The 25,408-nt window shown below is 36.9% G+C and overlaps 1 protein-coding gene across 1 annotated transcript in view; it reads left to right on the forward strand.

The window, feature by feature from the left end:
• The window catches only part of CLEC16A (C-type lectin domain containing 16A), a gene marked incomplete in the record, with an annotated part of 3,039,290 nt that overhangs the window by 2,815,667 nt on the left and 198,215 nt on the right, over positions 1 to 25,408 (forward strand). Inside the window, 1 exon segment of the mRNA XM_044089149.1 lies at positions 24,424 to 24,582. Coding sequence (XP_043945084.1) covers positions 24,424 to 24,582 — 159 coding nt within the window.

Here is a 25,408-nt window from a genome sequence, read left to right on the forward strand (position 1 = left end):
GGCAGAGCCAGGAAGTGGTGTATCAGGAGTCAATCAGTTTATTCAGTGAGTTTGTGCACTGGACAAATCTCCCAGGTAAGTAGTAATTTTCTTTTGGGAACACTATTTGTAGTGCTACAGTCCTGTCCATGTTCTGGGATAGATTCCACTTACAGGTATAGCTAAGAGGAGTTTAATAGTTACTGTTTTAGAGAGGTTGGTTCTTATTTTACACAAATGAATACTGGAGCTTAGATTGGCTCGTTGTTAATGAGCAAGGAGATTTTAAGCTCTGTTTTACTGCCACCTAGTGGCTTAGAGGGTGAATATCCATTAAATGTACTAGCATACGTTGTTTAACACTAGAAAAAAAATAAACTAAGTTGGGGGTGGGGGGGTGGACACCCTCAGGGTAGTTCCGCGAGTGTGCCGGTTCTCTTACAGACTTCTATGTCTAAACTATTTAAAAAACAAAAACTATTAATCAAACAGGCCGTAGGCTGTAACCCACACTGTGCATTTGAGGATGCTTCCTTGTTGTCCAGTACTTTGGGAGTTTGTTAGGACTACTCTGTATTTGCAGAGTTTCCAAGTGGGGGGAACAGCTCTAAATAAAAAATGAGCTTTCAGGCTCATATAATTGCTTTGTTCAGATTTTCATCTACTTCTAATTGAAGAAAGTTGAACAACAATGCTCTCCATGGATTTTAAAGTGTCCTTCTGATAGGCATGTCAAAGTCCATATAGTGAAAACATTTTCATCTTCCATATTTCTAGGGGTAAAGGACCTTTTACTTTAGGCATTACTGGTGAGTTCTTCCATAATATGAGGGTGCCTCTTCTTTTAGCTCAAAAGCCAGAACTTGCTCCCAAAATCACAGCATGAAGTGTTAATCCTTTAAATGACCCACAGGTGTGAATTTTGTAGAAGACAGGAATCTCAGCTGGGAATAGTCTGTGTGCTTTGCTCCCTAAGCGTGTCAAGATCAATCCTATCTTCTGTATAACCAAAGCATGTTGCACCTTTGGTCCCTCGGTACTTTTGTCTTTTTTCAGGCATTATAGAGCGAAGAAGTTTAGATTGCATTTCGCCAAACAGAAGTGGAGACTAGATTAAATCTATAGGCTTTCTAGGTACTTAAAGTCGTAGCACCCCAGTTTAGTTTAGCTTTAAAACATTCACTAGAATATGGGTAATAATGCATTTCTAGCCTACAAGTTATAAATCAGAACATTCATCTCAATGATAAGAGTTCAGGCTGTTACTAAAAATATCTAAACTAGTACTTACTTTAATATAATTTGGTAGTATATTCCAGGTGTCCGCTACCCTGCCATATTAGTACATCTCTCACTACTGTATGTATATACAGCTTGTCTGGCATTTCTTTAATGCTGTTTTGATAAACCCAACCATTTCCCAGAGGTAGTTATCTGTAAATGCCTTATTTACCTGAACAGTTTCCTCTGAGACACATAATTTTTTCATAGCAACTTAAACGTTTGCATCCATGGGTGCCATTGGTATATTCCCACTGTTGTCTTTCCAATATACTTATGCTAGTTTTCTTATAAAGTCTGTATATTATTATTACTATTGTCTTATGTAGTTAGTGCACCTCTCACTAGTGTATAATGTCCTATACATATTGCCTGATGTTTCGTTAATGCTTGGTAGGGTCTAGTATAACTTACAACGAATCATATCGCTTGTTAGGGTCTAATATAACTTACAACGAATCGTATCCCTTGTTAGGGTCTAATATAACTTACAACGAATCATATCGCTTGTTAGGGTCTAATATAACTTACAACGAATCATATCGCTTTACCTCTTTTGTAAAGCTAAACTGTTTTCCGTTATGTTTTGTAAATACATCTACAAAATGTTGTGTCTGAGAATAAATGGTAAAATGTACACACAATTTGTCTGTTTGTATATATATAACTTACAACGAATCATATCGCTTGTTAGGGTCTAATATAACTTACAACGAATCATATCGTTATTTCTGATTTGCTAGACATTATAAGATTTTACATATATATAGCCAATAGTTTTATAACTATCAATAATTAATCAGTTGATATGATCAGAAGACCTCAAAGCTGGATCTATCCGTACTCTCAAGGCCTTAAAGGACTGCACAGTTTCAGTAATTGTGTACCGTGTTAAATATTTACCTTTCATTCTGTGCCAGTCAAGTCTCATATCATAGGATGATAGAAGGTTGCTAGGCTAATGTCCTCAGTGCCCTTTCATGCCTAGCCAAGTTCAACCCATGTTCCCAAGGGTGTTTGGTTCACGTAGACACTAAAATCAGCACCTTTTGCCCCTATTGCTTAGTTTTTGTTATTTTTATTAGAATATTATTCTCCTATGCCCAACTGGTAAATTGAGTCAAGTTGTTTTGTAGACAAATGTAATAAATGTTCTTATTTTCCTGTCATCAGAGAGATACAAACTAAACAAGTAAGGGCATATAGGACAGAGCCCCGTAAGACACTCTGGCTGCAAGCTAGAATTTCACGTGCCCAGCTGCTATATACTTCCTATGTTCTGTTTGTAAGCCATGCAGCTATTTATCTTATCAAGATTTAATTAATACCTGTTTTTTCTAATTTTTGATTTTGATTTTTGAGTTTATATGTGACTCTATCAAATGCTGAAGATAGGTATAGATATGTTATAATAGAAGGCGATTGTTTATAGCTACTGCTATATTATATAGAACATAATGTTACAGGTAATTAGAGAGCTCGTTTCAACACTTATATGCTGATATATAGTTTCATGTGCCAGCCTTTCCTTTTCTGACAATAATTAATCGAAAATAACCTCCATTATTTTTTCATAACAAGAAAGTAAAGTTACGATTCTGAGTTTTCCTACACTCCCCTTTCCCTTAAAATGGGTTTAATAAATGCACTTCTCCAATCTAGTGGAATCTGTCTATACTTTACCTAGTAAATAAAAGATATAATGGCTGTATAAGTTCACACTGAAGACTTCTTGGTTTATATGGGCACTAATTCTGTCTCCTCGGTGTGTTTTACGTGGGTTTAGGCTGTTTATTACTTTTAAATCTAGTGTAATTTAATTTCAGTATCTGAAGTTACCTGGATGTTGCTATCATAAATTACCTCTTTTGTAAAGCTAAACTGTTTTCCGTTATGCTTTGTAAATACATCTACAAAGTGTTGTGTCTGACAATAAATGGTAAAATGTACACACAATTTATCTGTTTGTATATCTTTGCTCCTACCACATTGTATATATCTATAAAATAGCTTCCTGTTATGCTCTATATCATTATGCAAATTGTCCTGATGTGCGCTATGTTCTGTCTGTCCAGTTGATTTATTTCAGCTTTCAAAGTTATTGTTCAACCTCATTTACATGTGTTTTTATATAAATATATATATATCACCTTAATTTAAGTCTGTTGTTCTCATGGAAATGTATCCTGCAGATCGTGTGTGCCTAGAACTTCATGCTAGTTATCATTTTAGAAATGTTTACATTGTTTCCCTTTCAGAACATTCCACATTCCTTCTGTCATCTTTTCACTGAATGCGTTACTCCCATTAGTTTTATACAGTGGCTGCTTTGCTCCAATATTTTAATTATCTAGATTTCAGTTTGACAGAATTATCCAGTAGTAGGTCTACCTGTACTTCCTGGGATCATTACACATTGTACATGGTACAATGTGACATGAGCTACTCATCATCTCCTCTTTTTATGATAATATGGTCTGGTGTAGTGCTACCTCCATCCATTTTATTGTACAGATGGTAAGGTGTAATGTTACCTTGTCCTTTTATACAGCTGATGAGGTGTAATATTACCTTGTCTTTTTATTGTACAGATGGTAAGGTGCAATGTTACCCTGACCTTTTTGTTATACAGATGGTAAGGTGTAATGTTACATTGTCTTTTTTATTGTACAGATGGTAAGGTGTAATGTTACATTGTCTTTTTTATTGTACAGATGGTAAGGTGTAATGTTACATTGTCCTTTTTGTTATACAGATGATAAGGTGTAATGTTGCTTTGTCCTTTTATAAATATGTTAGGGTGTAATATTACCTTGTCCTTTTATAAATATGTTAAGGTGTAATATTAACTTGTCCTTTTTATTGTACAGATGGTAAGGTGTAATGTTCCCTTGTCTTTTTTGTTATACAGATGCAAGGTGTAATATTACCTTGTCCTTTTTATTGTACAGATGGTAAGGTGCAATGTTACCCTGACCTTTTTGTTATACAGATGGTAAGGTGTAATGTTACATTGTCTTTTTTATTGTACAGATGGTAAGGTGTAATGTTACATTGTCTTTTTTATTGTACAGATGGTAAGGTGTAATTTTACATTGTCCTTTTTGTTATACAGATGATAAGGTGTAATGTTGCTTTGTCCTTTTATAAATATGTTAGGGTGTAATATTACCTTGTCCTTTTATAAATATGTTAAGGTGTAATATTAACTTGTCCTTTTTATTGTACAGATGGTAAGGTGTAATGTTACATTGTCCTTTTTGTTATACAGATGATAAGGTGTAATATTACGTTGTCCTTTATATTGTACAGATGGTAAGGTGTAATGTTACATTGTCCTTTTTGTTATACAGATGATAAGGTGTAATATTACGTTGTCCTTTATATTGTACAGATGGTAAAGTGTAATGTTACCATGTCCTTTTTGTTATACAGATGGTAAGGTGTAATATTACCTTGTCCTTTTTATTGTACAGATGGTAAGGTGTAATGTTACATTGTCCTTTTTGTTATACATATGGTAAGGTGTAATATTACCTTGTCCGTTTTGTTATACAGATGGTAAGGTGTAATATTACCTTGTCCTTTTTTTTTTTTTACAGATGGTAAGGTGTAATATTACCTTTTTTACAGATGGTAAGGTGTAATGTTATCTCATCCTTTTTATTGTACAGATGGAAGGTGTAATGTTACCCAGTCCTTCTTGTTGTTCAGATGGTAAAGTGTAATGTTATGTTGTCCTCTTATACATAAGGGAAGGTATAATACTACGTTGTCCTTTTTTGTTATCGAGATGGTAAGATGTAATGTTATCCTATCCTTTTTGTTATACAGATGGTAAGGTGTAATGTTCCCCTACACTTTTTGTTATACAGATGGTAAGGTGTAATATTACCTTGTCCTTTTTTTTTTTTTTACAGATGGTAAGGTGTAATATTACCTTTTTTTACAGATGGTAAGGTGTAATGTTATCTCATCCTTTTTATTGTACAGATGGAAGGTGTAATGTTACCCAGTCCTTCTTGTTGTTCAGATGGTAAAGTGTAATGTTATGTTGTCCTTTTATACATAAGGGAAGGTATAATACTACGTTGTCCTTTTTTGTTATCGAGATGGTAAGATGTAATGTTACCCTATCCTTTTTGTTATACAGATGGTAAGGTGTAATATTACCTTGTCCTTTTTTTTTTTACAGATGGTAAGGTGTAATATTACCTTTTTTACAGATGGTAAGGTGTAATGTTATCTCATCCTTTTTATTGTACAGATGGAAGGTGTAATGTTACCCAGTCCTTCTTGTTGTTCAGATGGTAAAGTGTAATGTTATGTTGTCCTTTTATACATAAGGGAAGGTATAATACTACGTTGTCCTTTTTTGTTATCGAGATGGTAAGATGTAATGTTACCCTATCCTTTTTGTTATACAGATGGTAAGGTGTAATGTTCCCCTACACTTTTTGTTATACAGATGGTAAGGTGTAATATTACCTTGTCCTTTTTTTTTTTTTTTACAGATGGTAAGGTGTAATATTACCTTTTTTACAGATGGTAAGGTGTAATGTTATCTCATCCTTTTTATTGTACAGATGGAAGGTGTAATGTTACCCAGTCCTTCTTGTTGTTCAGATGGTAAAGTGTAATGTTATGTTGTCCTCTTATACATAAGGGAAGGTATAATACTACGTTGTCCTTTTTTGTTATCGAGATGGTAAGATGTAATGTTACCCTATCCTTTTTGTTATACAGATGGTAAGGTGTAATATTACCTTGTCCTTTTATACATATGTTAAGGTGTAATATTACTTTGTATTTTTTATTGTACAAATGGTAAGATGTAATGTTACCATGTCCTTTTTATTGTGCAGATGGTAAGGTGTAATGTTACCTAGTGCTTTTTACTGGACAGAGGGTAAGGTGTAATTTTTACCTTGTATTTTTTGTTATACAGATGGTAAGGTGTAATTTTATATTATCTTTTTTGTTATACAGATAGTAAGGTGTAATGTTACCCTGTCCTTTTTGTTATACAGATGGTAAGGTGTAATGTTACGTTGTCCTTTATATTGTACAGATGGTAAGGTGTAATGTTACACTGTCCTTTTTGTTATACAGATGATAAGGCGCAATATTACCATGTCCTATTTGTTATGCAGATGGTAAGGTGTAATGTTACCTTGTCCTTTTTATGATACAGATGGTACGGTGTAATGTTACCTTGTACTTTTTATTGTACAGATGGTAAGGCGTAATGTTACCTACTCCTTTTTTTGTACAAATGGTAAGGTGTAATGTTACATTGTCAATTTTTGTTATACAGATTGGTAGGTGTAATGTTGACTTGTTTTTTTATTGTACAGATGGTAAGGTGTAATGTTACCTTGTCTTTTTTGTTATACAGATGCAAGGTGTAATATTACCTTGTCCTTTTTATTGTACAGATGGTAAGGTGTAATATTACCTTATCCTTTTTATTGTACAGATGGTGTCCTTTTTGTTATACAAATGGGAAGGTGTAATGTTACCTTTTCCTATTTATTGTACAGATGGTAAGGTGTAATGTTATGTTGTCCTTTTTGTTATACAGATGGTAAGGTGTAATGTTATGCTGTCCTTTCTGTTATACAGATGATACTGTGTAATGTTACCTTCATCCATTTTATTGTCAGATGGTAATGTGTAATGTTACCCTGTCCTTTTTGTTATACAGATGGTAAGGTGTAATATTACCTTGTCCCTTTTATTTTACAGATGGTAAGGTGTACTGCTACCTTCTCTTTCTGTTATACAGATGGTAAGGTATAATGTTACCTTGTCTTTTTGTTATACAGATGGTAAGGTATAATGTTACCTTGTCTTTTTGTTATACAGATGGTAAGGTGTAATGTTACCCTGTCCTTTTTGTTATACAGATGGTAAGGTGTAATGTTACTCTGTCCTTTTTGTTATACAGATGGTAAGGTGTAATATTACATTGTCCTTGTTATTGTACAGATGGTAAGGTGTAATGTTATCCTGCCCTTTTTGTTATACAGATAGTAAGGTGTAATGTTACTCTGTCCTTTTTTATACAAATGGCAAGGTGTAATATTACCTTGTTGTTTTTATTGTACAGATGGTATGGTGTAAAGTTGCCCTGTCCTTTTTGTTATGCAGATGTTAAGGTGTAATGTTACATTGTCCTTTTTGTTATACAGATGGTGAGGTGTAATACTACCTTGTCTTTTTATACAGATGGTAAGGTGTAATTTTCCGTTGTCCTTTTTATTGTACAGATGGTAAGGTGTAATGTTAAGTTGTCCATTTTGTTATATACAGATGGTGAGGTGTAATATTACCTTGTTTTTTTTATTGTACAGATTGAAGGTGTAATATTACCTTGTCCTTTTATACAGATGGTAAGGTGTAATGTTACCTCATCCTTTTTATTGTGCAGATGGTAAGGTGTAATATTACGTTGTCCTTTTTTGTACATATGGTAAGGTGTAATATTACCTTGTCCTTTTTATTGTACAGATGGTAAGGTGTAATGTTACATTGTCCTTTTTATTGTACAGATGGTAAGGTGTAATATTACCTTGTCCTTTTTGTTATACATATGATAAGGTGCAATGTTACCTTCATCCATTTTATTGTACAGATGGTAAGGTGTAATTTTACCTACTCCTTTTTGTTATACAGATGGTAAGGTGTAATTTTACCTTGTCTTTTTGGTATACAGATGGTAAGATCTAATGTTACCTTGTCTTTTTTGTTATACAGATGGTAAGGTGTAATATTACCTTGTTTTTTTTATTGTACAGATTGAAGGTGTAATATTACCTTGTCCTTTTATACAGATGGTAAGGTGTAATGTTACCTCATCCTTTGTATTGTGCAGATGGTAAGGTGTAATATTACATTGTCCTTTTTTGTACATATGGTAAGGTGTAATGTTACATTATCCTTTTTATTGTACAGATGGTAAGGTGTAATATTACCTTGTCCTTTTTGTTATACATATGATAAGGTGCAATGTTACCTTCATCCATTTTATTGTACAGATGGTAAGGTGTAATTTTACCTACTCCTTTTTGTTATACAGATGGTAAGGTGTAATTTTACCTTGTCTTTTTGGTATACAGATGGTAAGATCTAATGTTACCTTGTCTTTTTTGTTATACAGATGGTAAGGTGTAATATTACCCTGTTTTTTTTATTGTGCAGATGGTGAGGTGTAATGTTACCCTGTCCTTTTTGTTATACAGATAATAAGGTGTAATGTTACCTTGTCCATCTTATTATACAGATGGTAAGGTGTACTGTTACCTTGCCTTTTTGTTATACAGATGACAAGGTGTAATATTACCTTGTCCTTTTTATTGTACAGATGGTAAGGTGTAATGTCACCCTGTCCTTTTTGTTATAAAGATGGTTGTCTTCCGGCTTTTCCTGGTTAGGGGTCACCACAGCAGAACTCCGGTCTGCTAATGATTGGCAGAAGATTTTTACGTGCCGAGTTGCCAGCCCTGACGCACAACCTTCAACGAAGGTACGCCCATTCACGCATGTCTCCACAGAGAAGACGCTCTAGCTGAGAATCAAACCGGACAGAGTCTTACTGTGAGGCGACAACACTAACGCATAAGGTGTAATATTACCTTGTCCTTTTATACAGATGATAAGGTGTAATGTTACCTTGACCTTTTTATTGTACAGATGGGAAAATGTAATGTTACCTTGTCTTTTTGTTATACAGATGGTAAGGTATAATGTTCCCCTGTCCTTTTTGATATAGATATGGCAAGGTGTAATATTACATTGGCCTTTTTATTGTACAGATGGTAAGGTGTAATGTTACATTGTCCTTTTTGTTATACAGCTGATAAGGTGTAATATTACCCTGTCCTTTTATACATATGGTAAGATGTAATGTTATCCTGTCCTTTTTGTTATACATATAGTAAGGTATAATGTTCCCTTGTCTTTTTTGTTATACAGATGGCAAGGTGTAATATTACCTTATCCTTTTTATTGTACAGATGGTAAGGTGTAATGTTACCTTGTCTTTTCTGTTATACAGATGGCAAGGTGTAATATTACCTTGTCTTTTTATTGTACAGATGGTAAGGTGTAATATTACCTTGTCCTTTTTATTGTACAGATGGTATGGTGTAATGTTACCTTGTCTTTCTGTTATACAGATGGTAAGGTATAAGGTCACCTTGTTTTTTTCTTTGTTATACAGATGGTAGGGTGTAATGTTACGCTGTCCTTTTTGTTGTACAGAGGGCAAGGTGTAATATTACCTTGTCCTTTTTATTGTACAGATGGTAACGTATAATGTTACCTTGTTTTTTTGTTATACAGATGGTAAGGTGTAATGTTGCATTGTCTTTCTGTTATACAGATGGTAAGGTATAATGTTACCTTGTCTTTTTGTTATGCAGATGGTAAGGTGTAATATTACCTTGTCCTTTTTATTGTACAGATGGTAAGGTATAATGTTACCTTGTTTTTTTGTTATACAGATGGTAAGGTGTAATGTTACCCTGTTCTTTTTGTTGTACAGATGGTAAGGTATAATGTTACCTTGTTTTTTTGTTATACAGATGGTAAGGTGTAATGTTGCATTGTCTTTCTGTTATACAGATGGTAAGGTGTAATGTTACCCTGTCCTTTTTGTTATGCAGATGGTAAGGTGTAATATTACCTTGTTCTTTTTATACATATTGTAAGGTGTAGTATTACATTGTCTTTTTTATTGTACAGACGGTAAGGTGTAATATTACCCTGTCCTTTTTGCTATACAGATGGTAAGGTGTAATGTTGCCTTGTCTTTTTGTTATACAGGTGGTAAAGTGTAATGTTAAGTTGCCCTTTTATACACAATTGAAGGTGTAATTTTGGTCCTAACCTTGGTCAGTTGTGATTGTTTCTTAACACATACTTGTCTTTGCGTTGTGATTGTTTTCCAGCCCGTCATACCAGCAACTAACAGGGTCTGTACCTGCTTCGCTCCCCACCCTGCCCCCTATTTCCTCCTGCCCCCAGTGGTCCCACCTTTATTGCACTCAAACCCCTCCCATCTTTCTAATAGCCAACCACAGCACTAACCCAACACTACCTCCTCCATCTTCCCACTACTATCACACCTCCTCAACTAACATGTACAAGCATACATTTCCTATGCTCACTGCATGCACTCTCCTTGCATATCTTACATCCTACCAAAGCTCCATCATTCCCCCACTCAACCACTACCACTGTACTACTACTCACACCACCACTCATGTCTCACCCACACTCAGCTCCCCTCCTTCTAGCTCAAGAACCATCCCTATGCACCCCCCACATATTCTACCAACTATATTACTCAATCATAAAGCATCCCTACAACTTAACATAGTAACCCTCCCACCATACCTATTACCCACAGAGCACAATCATAAAGTTTCCCTTATAATCAAACACATTCAAAAACTGAGAAAACTAATAATCTCATGCTTATCAAACCTAGCCCTAAGTGGAGACATCCACCCCAACCTTGGCCCTACCATCTCCAACCCCAATCTTCATAATCAGACTAGAAACCACAACTTCTCCCATATTACAGCCAATAGAAAGCCAAGTGACTTTCTTCTACTATGCCTAAATATTAGAAGTATATCCAACAAAGTCCATAAACTCCATGCCACCATAGACTTGTACTCCCCAGATATAGTCATCCTGACAGAAACCTGGCTAAAACCTCACATTACCAGTGAGCAAATACTCCCTACAGGTTACGGCATACTAAGAGTAGACCAGCTAAACAAAAAAGGAGGTGGTGTAGCTATAATATTTAAACAGCATCTAAACATCCAGATCTTAAAATCATCAGCTCCACAAATAGGCAATGAAGAAATAATATATACCAAGCTCAAAATTAACCAAAACAAAACCATCAACATAATTGGATGCTACTTCCCACCTGGCCAAAACATCCCTCCCATAGAAAACCTCCTCAGCTGGTCTACCCACCATCTCCCCCAAGAAACTATCATCTTAGGTGATTTCAATATTGACTGGCAATCCTGTTCTGGCAACAATTCATCCCATCATGTACACCTTCATGGCTTCACTCAACTAGTCCAGTCACCAACCAGGATAAATAAAAACTCCACCAAGCACACTACCCTGGATTGGATACTAGTCAGTAAGAGCCCCCAGTCATATTCAACAGGCTGCTTATCAGATAGCCTCAGTGATCACTCCCCAGCATTCCTACTCAAAAAATACCTATACCAAGCTAAACCTGTCTTCTACCGTCAAATACATAAAAAAACTAAACTTTAACCCACTCACATTCATCTCATCCCTCAAAGAATGTAACTGGCATCCTCTAAGTACCTCAGTCTAGATGATGCAGTTGAATTTTTTAATACTACCTTCCTGAACATCCTTAATTACCATGCCCCCATAAGATTCTCCAGAACCAAAGCACAACCCTCCCCATGGCTACAGAAAACCACTAAGTCAGAAATGAAAAACAGGGATAAAGCCTGGGAGCACTGGCGCAAAACCAAAACCCCCTCAGCTAGACAGAAATTCCTAGAACTACGCAATAGAGTCAAAAAGCTGATAAAACAGGACAAATCCCAATACTACCAGTCTGCCCTAGACTCCTCACAACACAGCCCCAAACAGTTCTGGTCCTCCATAAACTCCATCCTCCACCCAGGTAAAGTCAGTACCCCCCCCCTCCTAACATCCCTCACTCCTCAGAAAATATTGCTTCCTCATTCAACACACACTTCACCCAAACCATACTATCACTAGCTAAACAACACAACCCCCCTCCCCTGCAACCCACACCTTCAACTAGTAATCTCCCCACTGCCTTCTCTTTTTCTCCTGTACCTACCTCCAACATAGAAAAACTCTTAACAAAACTTAAACCCACCAAATTAGCAGCAGACAGCCTCCCAAGTGAATACCTACAAATCACAGCTGATGCTCTGGCCTACCCAGTATCCATCTTGATTAACTGATCTCTGTCAGAAAGTTACGTTCCCACACTGTGGAAAGTATCACATATAATTCCCCTCCACAAAGGCGGACCCTCCACAGAACTAACCAATTACCGCCCCATAGCTATTCTCTCTCCACTCTCCAAAATACTAGAGAGATGCATACACTCTTAGGTCTCAGACTACCTCCTTACTAACAACCTCCTTTCCAGTACTCAGCATGGTTTCCGACCAAACCATAGCACCACCACTGCCTTACTCTCCTTTACTAACACTGTCCTTCAGCATAAAAACAATGGCTACTTCTCCTCTGCTACTTTCCAAGACCTATCTAAAGCATTTGACATGATCCCACACAAACAACTTATCTCTGTCCTCAATAACCTATCCTTCTCACAGTCAGTCACCAACTGGTTTCAGAGTTACCTGTCTGAGCGCCAACAATCCGTTGTATGGCAGAATGACATATCTCCCGAACTACCTGTCAACATAGGGGTTCCCCAAGGATCCATCCTTGGACCCCTACTCTTCTCTGTTTACACCAATAATCTAGCCTCTGCCACCAAACATGGCACACTCATACAATGCGCAGATGACTCGACCATCACCTGCTCAGCCCAGTCCCTATCAACACTGCAAAAAGTCACACAGGACGCCTTTTCTTCTGTTGAAACATGGTTATCCGATGCCCGATTAATACTCAACCCAAACAAAACTAAACTACTCATCTTCCAACCCACCAAGCATACTCAAAACAACTCTCACTTTAACATCATGGCAAAAGACAACACCACTATATACCCAACTGAACACACCAAATTGCTAGGAGTGGAAATAGACAATAAACTAAAATTTGACATTCACATATTCATGACTATAAAAAAAGTCCACAAAAAACTAGGAGCGTTATACAGAAATAAGCAATTTCTCACCAAAGCAGCAAAGATTTCAATAGCAAATTCCCATCTTATCTCCACCCTACTTTATGCCTCTCCAATATATACCAACCTAAGGCAATGTGATCTAAACAAGCTAGAGACCTGCTACAACAAAATCGCCAAATTCGCCACAGGGGCATCCTACCGTAGTCACCACTGTCTCTCACTTGCTGAACTGGGCTGGCTTGAACTCCCTCACCTCCTTCAGTGGTATCAACTCTCACTCGCCCACAAACTAGTAAACCATCCACTAAATGTCCTATCCCTCCAGAATCTATTCCAACCCTATCGCACCACCAGACCACTAAGATCCAGCAGCAAAAATCACTTGCAGATCACTAAGGCCAATAACTCTGCTGGTGAAGCACTATTCTCTTGCGCCATAGCCAAATTATGGAACTCACTCCCACCCACAATTACCTCCATACCATCATGCACCCACTTCAAAACTTTATACTTTTTACTTCACAGATAAAGATTCTAGTTGTCTACTGATGTACTATGTTCTTCATCTGTAAATATGTTGTAAGTAATTGCTATGTGAATTGTTAATCGCTATGTAATCCAATGTAACTACTGTCTGTTTATTTTAACTGTGGAGCTTTTCTCCCCGGGCCTCCGCTGAAAATGGATCTACGTCCAGTCGGACACTACCGGTCAACAAATATAAATAAATAAATAAATAACACAAAGGACAACATATCATTACACCTTACCATCTGTACAATAAAAAGGACAATGTAACATTACACCTTACCATCTGTATAACAAAAAGTACTGGGCAACATTACACCTTACCATCTGTATAACACAAAGGCCAGGATAACATTACACTTGCCATCTATATAAAAGGACAAGGTAATATTACACCTCACCATCTGTATAACAAAACTGACAATGTAACATTACACCTTACCATCTGTATAATAAAAAGGACAGGGTAACAATACACCTTACCATCTGCATAACAAAAAGACAAGGTTGCCACTGTTGCACACAAGAGCAGCGGCGGTTAAACAAGGTTAAACTATTCGGGCCATCTAAATTCCACTCTTCAAATTTTCCCTTAGAACTACCTTCCTCGAGCTGTACTGCTGATCTAACCAGCATATCCTATAACTGAAAAGTTCATCTCTACTTGATTCCCAAGTAGACTATTCTCTATCTGTAAAGCCTAGCACTTACTCCTACAGTACTTGCACCTTGATAAAGCACTCTTATTATAGATAGTACCCCACCAGCCTAAAACCCACTTCCCGAGTCCTTTGAAAGTCTCTTTATCTACTACTTCTAGTATGTCGAGGGATCAGTTGCTAGTGTCCTCTCCAGCTCAACTGGTGAACCTGGGAATATTGAGGCAATGTTATAATTGCCTCATGTACACAGACAATCCTCTCCTTCTCCCACAAAACACAAATACATGCGAGATGCAACTATATGGCCAAACTGGAGGCTGAGCTCTCTCAACATAGGACTGGCAAGACCAGACAGGATGAGAAGGTAACCACACACAATACATACCCAGTCACACATGGTACCATCACAACTTCAAATCATACACATACTCACACAAAGACATACTCGGAGGCTCTGATCAAAAATTTACCAAAACAGCAGAGGCCACCAAAGCAGACACCCAAACAACTACCACCTCACGACCCAACACATGCAACACATAGACCACACAGTCAGAGTGTCAAACAGTCACAGCCCTTAAGGCCAAACAAAATGCCAGACACACTTATCATTGGTGATTCCATAGTCAGACACACTGGCGTCCAGCTCACCAGACTGAGTAAGGAGAAGGTCACAGTAAGCTGCCTGTCGGGCTAGAATCCGCCACATAACGCAAGCACTCAGGTCTCTCAACAGCAGGTACAAGTGCGACTCAGTCATTGTCCACGCTGGTGTCAACGACCTGAGACGCACCTCCTTGGACTACATGAAAGGGACATCGAGGAGCTCTCTGATTATGTAGCCCAGGCAGGTATGACCCTGACCTTGAGCAGTATCCTACCTTCACCTAGAATGATGCCACAATACAGTGATAAGATGATCAGCTTTAATAATTGGCTTAAATTCTGGTGTCATTCAAAGGGGATCCAATGTCTGTCTGCCTGGGATGACATGCTGGACAAGCCACGCTGCTTCACAAGGGACGGCTTGCACCTGTCATCCCTGGGCTTCTGGATATTGGCAAAGGCTCTTGCCACCCCCATAGTGCCTTTTTTAGGCAAGGCTCAAATTCTAAACCTACCACCTAGAACACCAAAAAGGAAAAAACTAAGGGCAATGCTGCTCAATGCCAGAAGTCTCAATCTCAAGATGCACTTTTCGAGGCCCCTCTCAATATGGAGAACATCGATGTCTGTGCTGTGACAGAAACCTGGTTCAAGGCTCGAGAGCACCCCAGCACTAACAGGTTTCACCTCATATCATGCGTTCCGGCCCCAAAATCCAGACAACACCAAGAAAGGAGGGTGTCCATATTCATAAAGGACACCCACACCTCAAGGTAATGCACGATGCATCGGAGACCATCCAGGTGCAATTAACCATAGGCAAGACTGCTCTGCAATTTGTAGCATGTTACAGGCCACCCTCTCAAACTCAGGAACCTCACATGGCCTTCCTGAAAACATTGGAGGATAAATGTATCTCCAAACACCATCATACTAGGTGACTTCAACTACCCTAATATAGACTGGGAACACTACTCAAGCGAACACTTTAACCCAAAGATTCCTGGAGTTCATAAACTCAAATGCCATGGAACAACTAGTCACCATCCCCACAAGAGGAGAAAACATACTTGATCTCATCATCACGAACATGGGATCAAAATGTTCAACACCGAAGTATACCCCTCACTGGTGAGATCAGATCATAAACTAATCTCGCTGGAGGTCCTCATCCCGCCCACCTGAAACAAAAAGACCACAGTGAAAAACTTCTCAAAAGCCGATTTCACACTTCTAAAACTAGTGTGGTCTCCTTTAAGGCCCCTGAGCCAGTGGTAAACATTACTCAAACCGCTGAATCACTTACAAATGCCTTCTACCAGCACCTACAGGACTGCATGGATCAGGCAATCCCAAACAAAACTAAGACTCTCTGTACCAAAGGCAAGCGTCCAGTCTGGTGGACCCCAGCCATAAACAAGCTCTACAACAAAAGGAGGAAGCTACTACAAGATAGAGCAAAATCCTTGAAAGGTAAGACACCTTTGATCATTATAAGTAAAAACTAAGAGCTCTCATAAAATCATCCAAGGCAAATTTTGAGAGAAAAAAGGACTCTAAAGACAATCATAAGGCCTTCTTTAGCTATGTTAGAAACCTAGGAGGAAACTCCCAGATATGCTCAGAATTAGTTCAAAATGATGTGAAAATTACTGAACCTACACACATTGCTAACATACTGGCTGACAGGTTCAGTGCAAACTCCCCCTCCCCAAAGGAGATATATCTATTCCAGAGGATTGTAGCCCCAAACATCTCCAACGCCCAGGTGAGAACTGCCCTCACTAAGGCAAAAACACAGCATCCATGGGACGGATGGTGTCCCCGGCTGTGTGCTTCATGAACTCAACGAGGAATTAAACCCACAGTTAGGACAGCTGTTTAATCTTAGCCTCACCTCAGGATCACCAAGGGTGGGCGCCGCGGCGACTGTGGTCCCACTTCATAAGGCGGTGCCTCCACAGACCCTGGAAATTACCGCCCCATTAGCTTGACAAGCCTTATCTGCAAAGCCATGGAGAGGATCATAATGGAACTCATAAATAAAGACATAGGAAACTTGCAGACTTTGGATCCAACCCAGTTTGGCTTTGTCAAAGGCAGATCCTGCCTCTTAAACTTGGTTGACTTTTTCGAGACAGTCACCAAGGCCATTGATGAGGAAAGGCAGTCCATACAGCCTACCTCGACCTGGCAAAGGCCTTGACACAATACCCCACTCAGGTATCATCGAAAAACTCATCAGCTTGAATGTAAACCCATACATCACAAGATGGGTTGCAAACTGGCTAAGTGACAGAACCCACAGGGTCAGAGTTGCTGGAGCCATGTCAGACTCAAAGCCTGTCACAAGTGGTGTCCCACAGGGCTCAGTCCTGGGTCCACTCTTGTTCGCATCTACTTTTCTGAAGTACAAGCAAACACAGGAGGGTTATGGCTGACAAAGTTTGCAGATGACTGCAAACTAGAAGCCATAGTGAAAACACATCTGACACTGATATCCTCCAGAAGGGCCTCACAGAAGCGGATAACTGGTGCCAGAGCCATGGCCTGAAGTTAAGCGCCAAAAATGCATAGTCATACCCTTCGGGAAAAACAAGGTTACCCCTAGCTACCATATAGGTGGCAATCCACTGAGCACAGAAAAAGTCATCAGGGATCTGGGGACCTAAGTTGACAGTAGCCTTTCATTTGACACTCATGTTGCTAAAGTAGTTAGGAAAACCTTCTATATCGCCCACCTGATCATGAAGGGATTCACATCTAGATCAAGGGAGGTCATCGTCCCCCTGTACTCATCACTCATTAGACCTATGATTGAGTACAATGCCCGTTCGAATGTATCTGACCAGACACCTGCTGCAGCTTGAAAGGCCCCAAAGTTCCTCACCAAAAGGATAAAGGGTCTCAAAAATATGTCTTATGCTGCCGACTGAAAGAACTCCAGCTCTATTCAGTCTCATACCGCTTGCTCAGAGGTGACCTGTGCCTGACATATAAGGCCATGTCAAACCCAGATTTGATGAATATGCTTCACCTCAAAAATCTAGATCCCTCAGAACCACAAGGGGGAGACTTAAACCTTGACACGGTTATAAATAGAACGTGCTGGAGGGACAGATTCATCACCCAGAGACTCCCTATGCTGTGGAACAAAATCCCGGTACATGTGAGGCAGAGCACCTCGCTGGCCTTGTTCAAGAGGAATCTTGACCAATGGATGGGAGATTGCAGATATACCCCAGGGATTACTTCAGTGTCACTGCTTGACAGAGGCACAGAAAAATGATAGGCATAGTTTTTATTCAAACTAAAGGGGTGGCGAAAGCCACATAACTATGGGCTAGGCTTATAAATGCCCTTGGGCAGATAGCCTAGTATGAACCTATGAACCTATACCTTACCATCTGTATAACAGAAAGACAATGCAACATTACACCTTACCATCTGTATAACAAAACGGACAAGGTAATAGAGTTACAGTAGAGTTATTGGCCTTAGTGATCTGCAAGTGATTTTTGTTGCTGGATTTTAGTGGTCTGGTGATGCGATAGGGTTGGAGTAGATTCTGGAGGGATGGGATATTTAGTGGATGGTTTACTAGTTTGTGGGCGAGTGAGAGTTGATACCATTGAAGGAGGTGAGGGAGTTCAAGCCAGCCCAGTTCAGCAAGTGAGAGACAGTGGTGACTACGGTAGGATGCCCTGTGGTGGCAATTTTGTTGTAGCAGGTCTCTAGCTTGTTTAGATCGCATTGCCTTAGGTTGGTATATATTGGAGAGGCATAAAGTAGGGTGGAGATAAGGTGGGAATTTGCTATTGAAATCTTTGCTGCTTTGGTGAGAAGATGCTTATTTCTGTATAAGCCTTCTAGTTTTTTGTGGACTTTTTTATGGTCATGGATATGTGAATGTCAAATTTTAGTTTATTGTCTATTTCCACTCCTAGCAATTTGGTGTGTTCAGTTGGGTATATAGTGGTGTTGTCTTTTGCTGTGATGTTAAAGTGAGAGTTGTTTTGAGTATGTTTGGTGGGTTGGAAGATGAGTAGTTTAGTTTTGTTTGGGTTGAGTATTAATTGGGCATCGGATAACCAAGTTTCAACAGAGGAAAAGGCTTCCTGTGTGACTTTTTGCAGTTTGAGTAGGGACTGGGCTGAGCAGATGATGGTCGAGTCATCTGTGTATTGTATGAGTGTGCCCTGTGTGGTGGTAGAGGCTAGATTATTTGTGAAAACAGAGAAGAGTAGGGGTCCAAGGATGGATCCTTGGGGAACCCCTATGGAGACAGGTAGTTGGGGAGATATGTCATTCTGCCATACAACGGATTGTAGGCGGTCAGACAGGTAACTCTGAAACCAGTTGGTGACCGATTGTGAGAAGGATAGGTTATTGAGGACAGAAATAAGTTGTTTGTGTTATACAGATGGTAACGTGTAATGTTACATTGTCCTTTTGTTATACAGATGGTAAGGTGTAATGGTACATTGTCCTTTTTGTTATACAGATGGCAAGTGTAATGCTACCTTGTCCTTTTTGTTATACAGATGGTAAGGTGTAATATTACCCAGTCTTTTTTGTTGTACAGATGGTGAGGTATAATGTTACATTGTCCTTTTTGTTATAGAGATGGTGAGGTGTAATATTACCTTGTCTTTTTTATTGTACAGATGGAAGGTGTAATGTTACCTTGACCTTTTATTCAGATGATAATGTGTAATATTACCCAGTCTTTTTTGTTGTACAGATGGTGAGGTATAATGTTACATTGTCCTTTTTGTTATAGAGATGGTGAGGTGTAATATTACCTTGTCCTTTTTATTGTACAGATGGAAGGTGTAATATTACCTTGTCCTTTTATACAGATGATGTGTAATGTTACCTTCTCTTTTTATTGTCAGATGGTAATGTGTAATGTTATGTTGTTCTTTTTGTTGTACAGATGGTAAGGTATAATGTTACCTTATCTTTTTGTTATACATATGGTAAGGCATAATGTTACCTTGTCCATTTTGTTATACAGATGGTAAGTTGGAATATTACCTTGTCCTTTTTGTTATACAGATGGTAAGGTGTAATATTACATTGTCCTTGTTATTGTACAGATGGTAAGGTGTAATGTTACTCTGTTCTTTTTGTTATACAGATGGTAAGGTGTGATGTTACATTGTCCTTTTTGTTATACAGATGTTAAGGTGTAGTATTACCTTGTCCGTTTTGTTTTACTGATGGTAAGGTGTAATGTTACCCTGTCCTTTTATACAGATGGTAAGGTTTATTATTACTTTGTCCTTTTATACAGATGGTAAGGTTTATTATTACTTTGTCCTGTTATACAGATGGTAAGGTTTATTATTACTTTGTCCTTTTATACAGATGGTAAGGTTTATTATTACTTTGTCCTTTTATACAGATGGTAAGGTTTATTATTACTTTGTCCTTTTATACAGATGGTAAGGTTTATTATTACTTTGTCCTGTTATACAGATGGTAAGGTTTATTATTACTTTGTCCTTTTATACAGATGGTAAGGTTTATTATTACTTTGTCGTTTTATACAGATGGTAAGGTTTATTATTACTTTGTCCTTTTATACAGATGGTAAGGTTTATTATTACTTTGTCCTTTTATATAGATGGTAAGGTTTATTATTACTTTGTCCTTTTATACAGATGGTAAGGTTTATTATTACTTTGTCCTTTTATACAGATGGTAAGGTTTATTATTACTTTGTCCTTTTATATAGATGGTAAGGTTTATTATTACTTTGTCCTTTTATACAGATGGTAAGGTTTATTATTACTTTGTCCTTTTATACAGATGGTAAGGTTTATTATTACTTTGTCCTTTTATACAGATGGTAAGGTTTATTATTACTTTGTCCTGTTATACAGATGGTAAGGTTTATTATTACTTTGTCCTTTTATACAGATGGTAAGGTTTATTATTACTTTGTCCTTTTATACAGATGGTAAGGTGTCATGTTACATTGTCCTTTTATACAGATGGTAAGGTTTATTATTACTTTGTCCTTTTATACAGATGGTAAGGTGTAATGTTACATTGTCCTTTTATACAGATGGTAAGGTTTATTATTACTTTGTCCTTTTATACAGATGGTAAGGTTTATTATTACTTTGTCCTTTTATACATATGGTAAGGTTTATTATTACTTTGTCCTGTTATACAGATGGTAAGGTTTATTATTACTTTGTCCTTTTATACAGATGGTAAGGTGTAATGTTACATTGTCCTTTTTTTTATACAGATGGTAAGGTGTAATGTTACGTTGTCCTTTTTGTTATACAGTTGGTAAGGTGTAATGTTATATTGTCCTTTTTACTGTACAGATGGTAAGGTGTAATGTTACCTTGTCTTTTTGTTATACAGATGTTAAGGTAAAATGTTACCCTGTCCTTTTTGTTATACAGATGGTACGGTGTAGTATTACCTTGTCCGTTTTGTTATACAGATGTTAAGGTAAATTGTTACCCTGTCCTTTTTGTTATACAGATGGGACGGTGTAGTATTACCTTGTCCGTTTTGTTATACAGATGGTAAAGTGTAATGTTACCCTGTTCTTTTTGTTATACAGATGGTAAGGTGTAATATTACATTGTCCTTGTTATTGTACAGATGGTAAGGTGTAATGTTACTCTGTTCTTTTTGTTATACAGATGGTAAGGTGTGATGTTACATTGTCCTTTTTGTTATACAGATGTTAAGGTGTAGTATTACCTTGTCCGTTTTGTTTTACTGATGGTAAGGTGTAATGTTACCCTGTCCTTTTATACAGATGGTAAGGTTTATTATTACTTTGTCCTTTTATACAGATGGTAAGGTTTATTATTACTTTGTCCTGTTATACAGATGGTAAGGTTTATTATTACTTTGTCCTTTTATACAGATGGTAAGGTTTATTATTACTTTGTCCTTTTATACAGATGGTAAGGTTTATTATTACTTTGTCCTTTTATACAGATGGTAAGGTTTATTATTACTTTGTCCTGTTATACAGATGGTAAGGTTTATTATTACTTTGTCCTTTTATACAGATGGTAAGGTTTATTATTACTTTGTCCTTTTATACAGATGGTAAGGTTTATTATTACTTTGTCCTTTTATATAGATGGTAAGGTTTATTATTACTTTGTCCTTTTATACAGATGGTAAGGTTTATTATTACTTTGTCCTTTTATACAGATGGTAAGGTTTATTATTACTTTGTCCTTTTATATAGATGGTAAGGTTTATTATTACTTTGTCCTTTTATACAGATGGTAAGGTTTATTATTACTTTGTCCTTTTATACAGATGGTAAGGTTTATTATTACTTTGTCCTTTTATACAGATGGTAAGGTTTATTATTACTTTGTCCTGTTATACAGATGGTAAGGTTTATTATTACTTTGTCCTTTTATACAGATGGTAAGGTTTATTATTACTTTGTCCTTTTATACAGATGGTAAGGTGTCATGTTACATTGTCCTTTTATACAGATGGTAAGGTTTATTATTACTTTGTCCTTTTATACAGATGGTAAGGTGTAATGTTACATTGTCCTTTTATACAGATGGTAAGGTTTATTATTACTTTGTCCTTTTATACAGATGGTAAGGTTTATTATTACTTTGTCCTTTTATACAGATGGTAAGGTTTATTATTACTTTGTCCTGTTATACAGATGGTAAGGTTTATTATTACTTTGTCCTTTTATACAGATGGTAAGGTGTAATGTTACATTGTCCTTTTATACAGATGGTAAGGTTTATTATTACTTTGTCCTTTTATACAGATGGTAAGGTTTATTATTACTTTGTCCTTTTGTACAGATGGTAAGGTTTGTTATTACTTTGTCCTGTTATACAGATGGTAAGGTTTATTATTACTTTGTCCTTTTATACAGATGGTAAGGTTTATTATTACTTTGACCTTTTATACAGATGATAAGGTTTATTATTACTTTGTCCTTTTATACAGATGGTAAGGTTTATTATTACTTTGTCCTTTTATACAGATGGTAAGGTTTATTATTACTTTGTCCTTTTATACAGATGGTAAGGTTTATTATTACTTTGTCCTTTTATACAGATGGTAAGGTTTATTATTACTTTGTCCTGTTATACAGATGGTAAGGTTTATTATTACTTTGTCCTTTTATACAGATGGTAAGGTTTATTATTACTTTGTCCTTTTATACAGATGGTAAGGTTTATTATTACTTTGTCCTTTTATACAGATGGTAAGGTTTATTATTACTTTGTCCTGTTATACAGATGGTAAGGTGTAATGTTACATTGTCCTTTTATACAGATGGTAAGGTTTATTATTACTTTGTCCTGTTATACAGATGGTAAGGTTTATTATTACTTTGTCCTTTTATGCACATGGTAAGGTTTATTATTACTTTGTCCTTTTATACAGATGGTAAGGTTTATTATTACTTTGTCCTTTTATACAGATGGTAAGGTTTATTATTACTTTGTCCTTTTATACAGATGGTAAGGTTTATTATTACTTTGTCCTGTTATACAGATGGTAAGGTTTATTATTACTTTGTCCTTTTATACAGATGGTAAGGTGTAATGTTACATTGTCCTTTTATACAGATGGTAAGGTTTATTATTACTTTGTCCTTTTATACAGATGGTAAGGTGTAATGTTACATTGTCCTTTTATACAGATGGTAAGGTTTATTATTACTTTGTCCTTTTATACAGATGGTAAGGTTTATTATTACTTTGTCCTTTTATACAGATGGTAAGGTTTATTATTACTTTGTCCTTTTATACAGATGGTAAGGTTTATTATTACTTTGTCCTTTTATACAGATGGTAAGGTTTATTATTACTTTGTCCTTTTATACAGATGGTCAGGTGTAATGTTACATTGTCCTTTTATACAGATGGTAAGGTTTATTATTACTTTGTCCTTTTATACAGATGGTAAGGTGTAATGTTACGTTGTCCTTTTATACAGATGGTAAGGTTTATTATTACTTTGTCCTGTTATACAGATGGTAAGGTTTATTATTACTTTGTCCTTTTATACAGATGGTAAGGTTTATTATTACTTTGTCCTTTTATACAGATGGTAAGGTTTATTATTACTTTGTCCTTTTATACAGATGGTAAGGTTTATTATTACTTTGTCCTTTTATACAGATGGTAAGGTTTATTATTACTTTGACCTTTTATACAGATGATAAGGTTTATTATTACTTTGTCCTTTTATACAGATGGTAAGGTTTATTATTACTTTGTCCTTTTATACAGATGGTAAGGTTTATTATTACTTTGTCCTTTTATACAGATGGTAAGGTGTAATGTTACATTGTCCTTTTATACAGATGGTAAGGTTTATTATTACTTTGTCCTGTTATACAGATGGTAAGGTTTATTATTACTTTGTCCTTTTATACAGATGGTAAGGTTTATTATTACTTTGTCCTTTTATACAGATGGTAAGGTGTAATGTTACGTTGTCCTTTTTTAACAGGTTTTGCTGTAGCCCAGTGTATAGACCAGCAGACTTCTACTCCAACATCCTCACCATCCCCTCCTTCCAGCAGTAGCCCCAATGGCAGTGGGAGTACTGGACATTGTGATTCAGTCACGACCAGCACAACGTCTACTCCTGCCGCGCAGAGTCCTTCAGGTATTTCAGAAACATGCATTGTGTTTTCTGTAACTGCGTAGCTTAAGTGAAATAACTGCGTTGATCGTTGATCGCACTTCTATTTCCATTTTTGCAGGAAGAAAGCTTTGTGTAGTCTGATGCCCTTATTTTATTTATTTATTTTTTTTATGTTTAATGTTTTTAATTTTCAGCAGCTATTAACATTGTGTTTTTTCTTGGGTTAGTACATGAAATGGTGATAAAGCAGCAGCCCCGATACTGCAGATTGTAGCAGTTCGCTTTCTTTGTTTTGGTTGAGGTATATCCACTTTCAGTACTGATAATTCCTGTACAAGGAGTAATGCGTTTACTGTGTTACATTTGGTATTTTTATTACTGTTGTGCATACTCTGCAATTGCTTGAAGTGGTTTGTGACAGTGGGTCCCATTTAGGTGATCGAAGTCTTAGAACTTCGAATTTCATGTGGTTGACACCATATGATCGAAGTTTTAAGACTTTGAGCGTTCTAAACAGAGATTTTAGATGTTCGAAGTATTAAATCTTCGATCATATGGTGTCGGCCATATGAAATTCGAAGTTCTAAGACTTCGATCATCTAAATGGGACCTGTAACAGTGACCATAAGTCCACTGTCCTTAAATTTTGGCTGAAGATTAACGGTAAGGAAAGAAAATACAAAGACGTTTGCATAACAGGCCCTTTGTTTTCTCTGTGCCTTGTGACTTAAACTGGTTAACCACAAGCTCCTGTATAGGCATGTTTGAATTTATTCTCATATACAGTTCCAACAGAAGTTTTACTGTTAAAAAAAACCACTTACTTCATCAATTCCCTCTGGTCAGT

The sequence above is a fragment of the Protopterus annectens genome, chromosome 12.part0 (assembly GCF_019279795.1).
Source record: "Protopterus annectens isolate FY-2018-M chromosome 12.part0, PAN1.0, whole genome shotgun sequence".
NCBI classification, from domain to species: Eukaryota; Metazoa; Chordata; order Ceratodontiformes; family Protopteridae; genus Protopterus; species Protopterus annectens.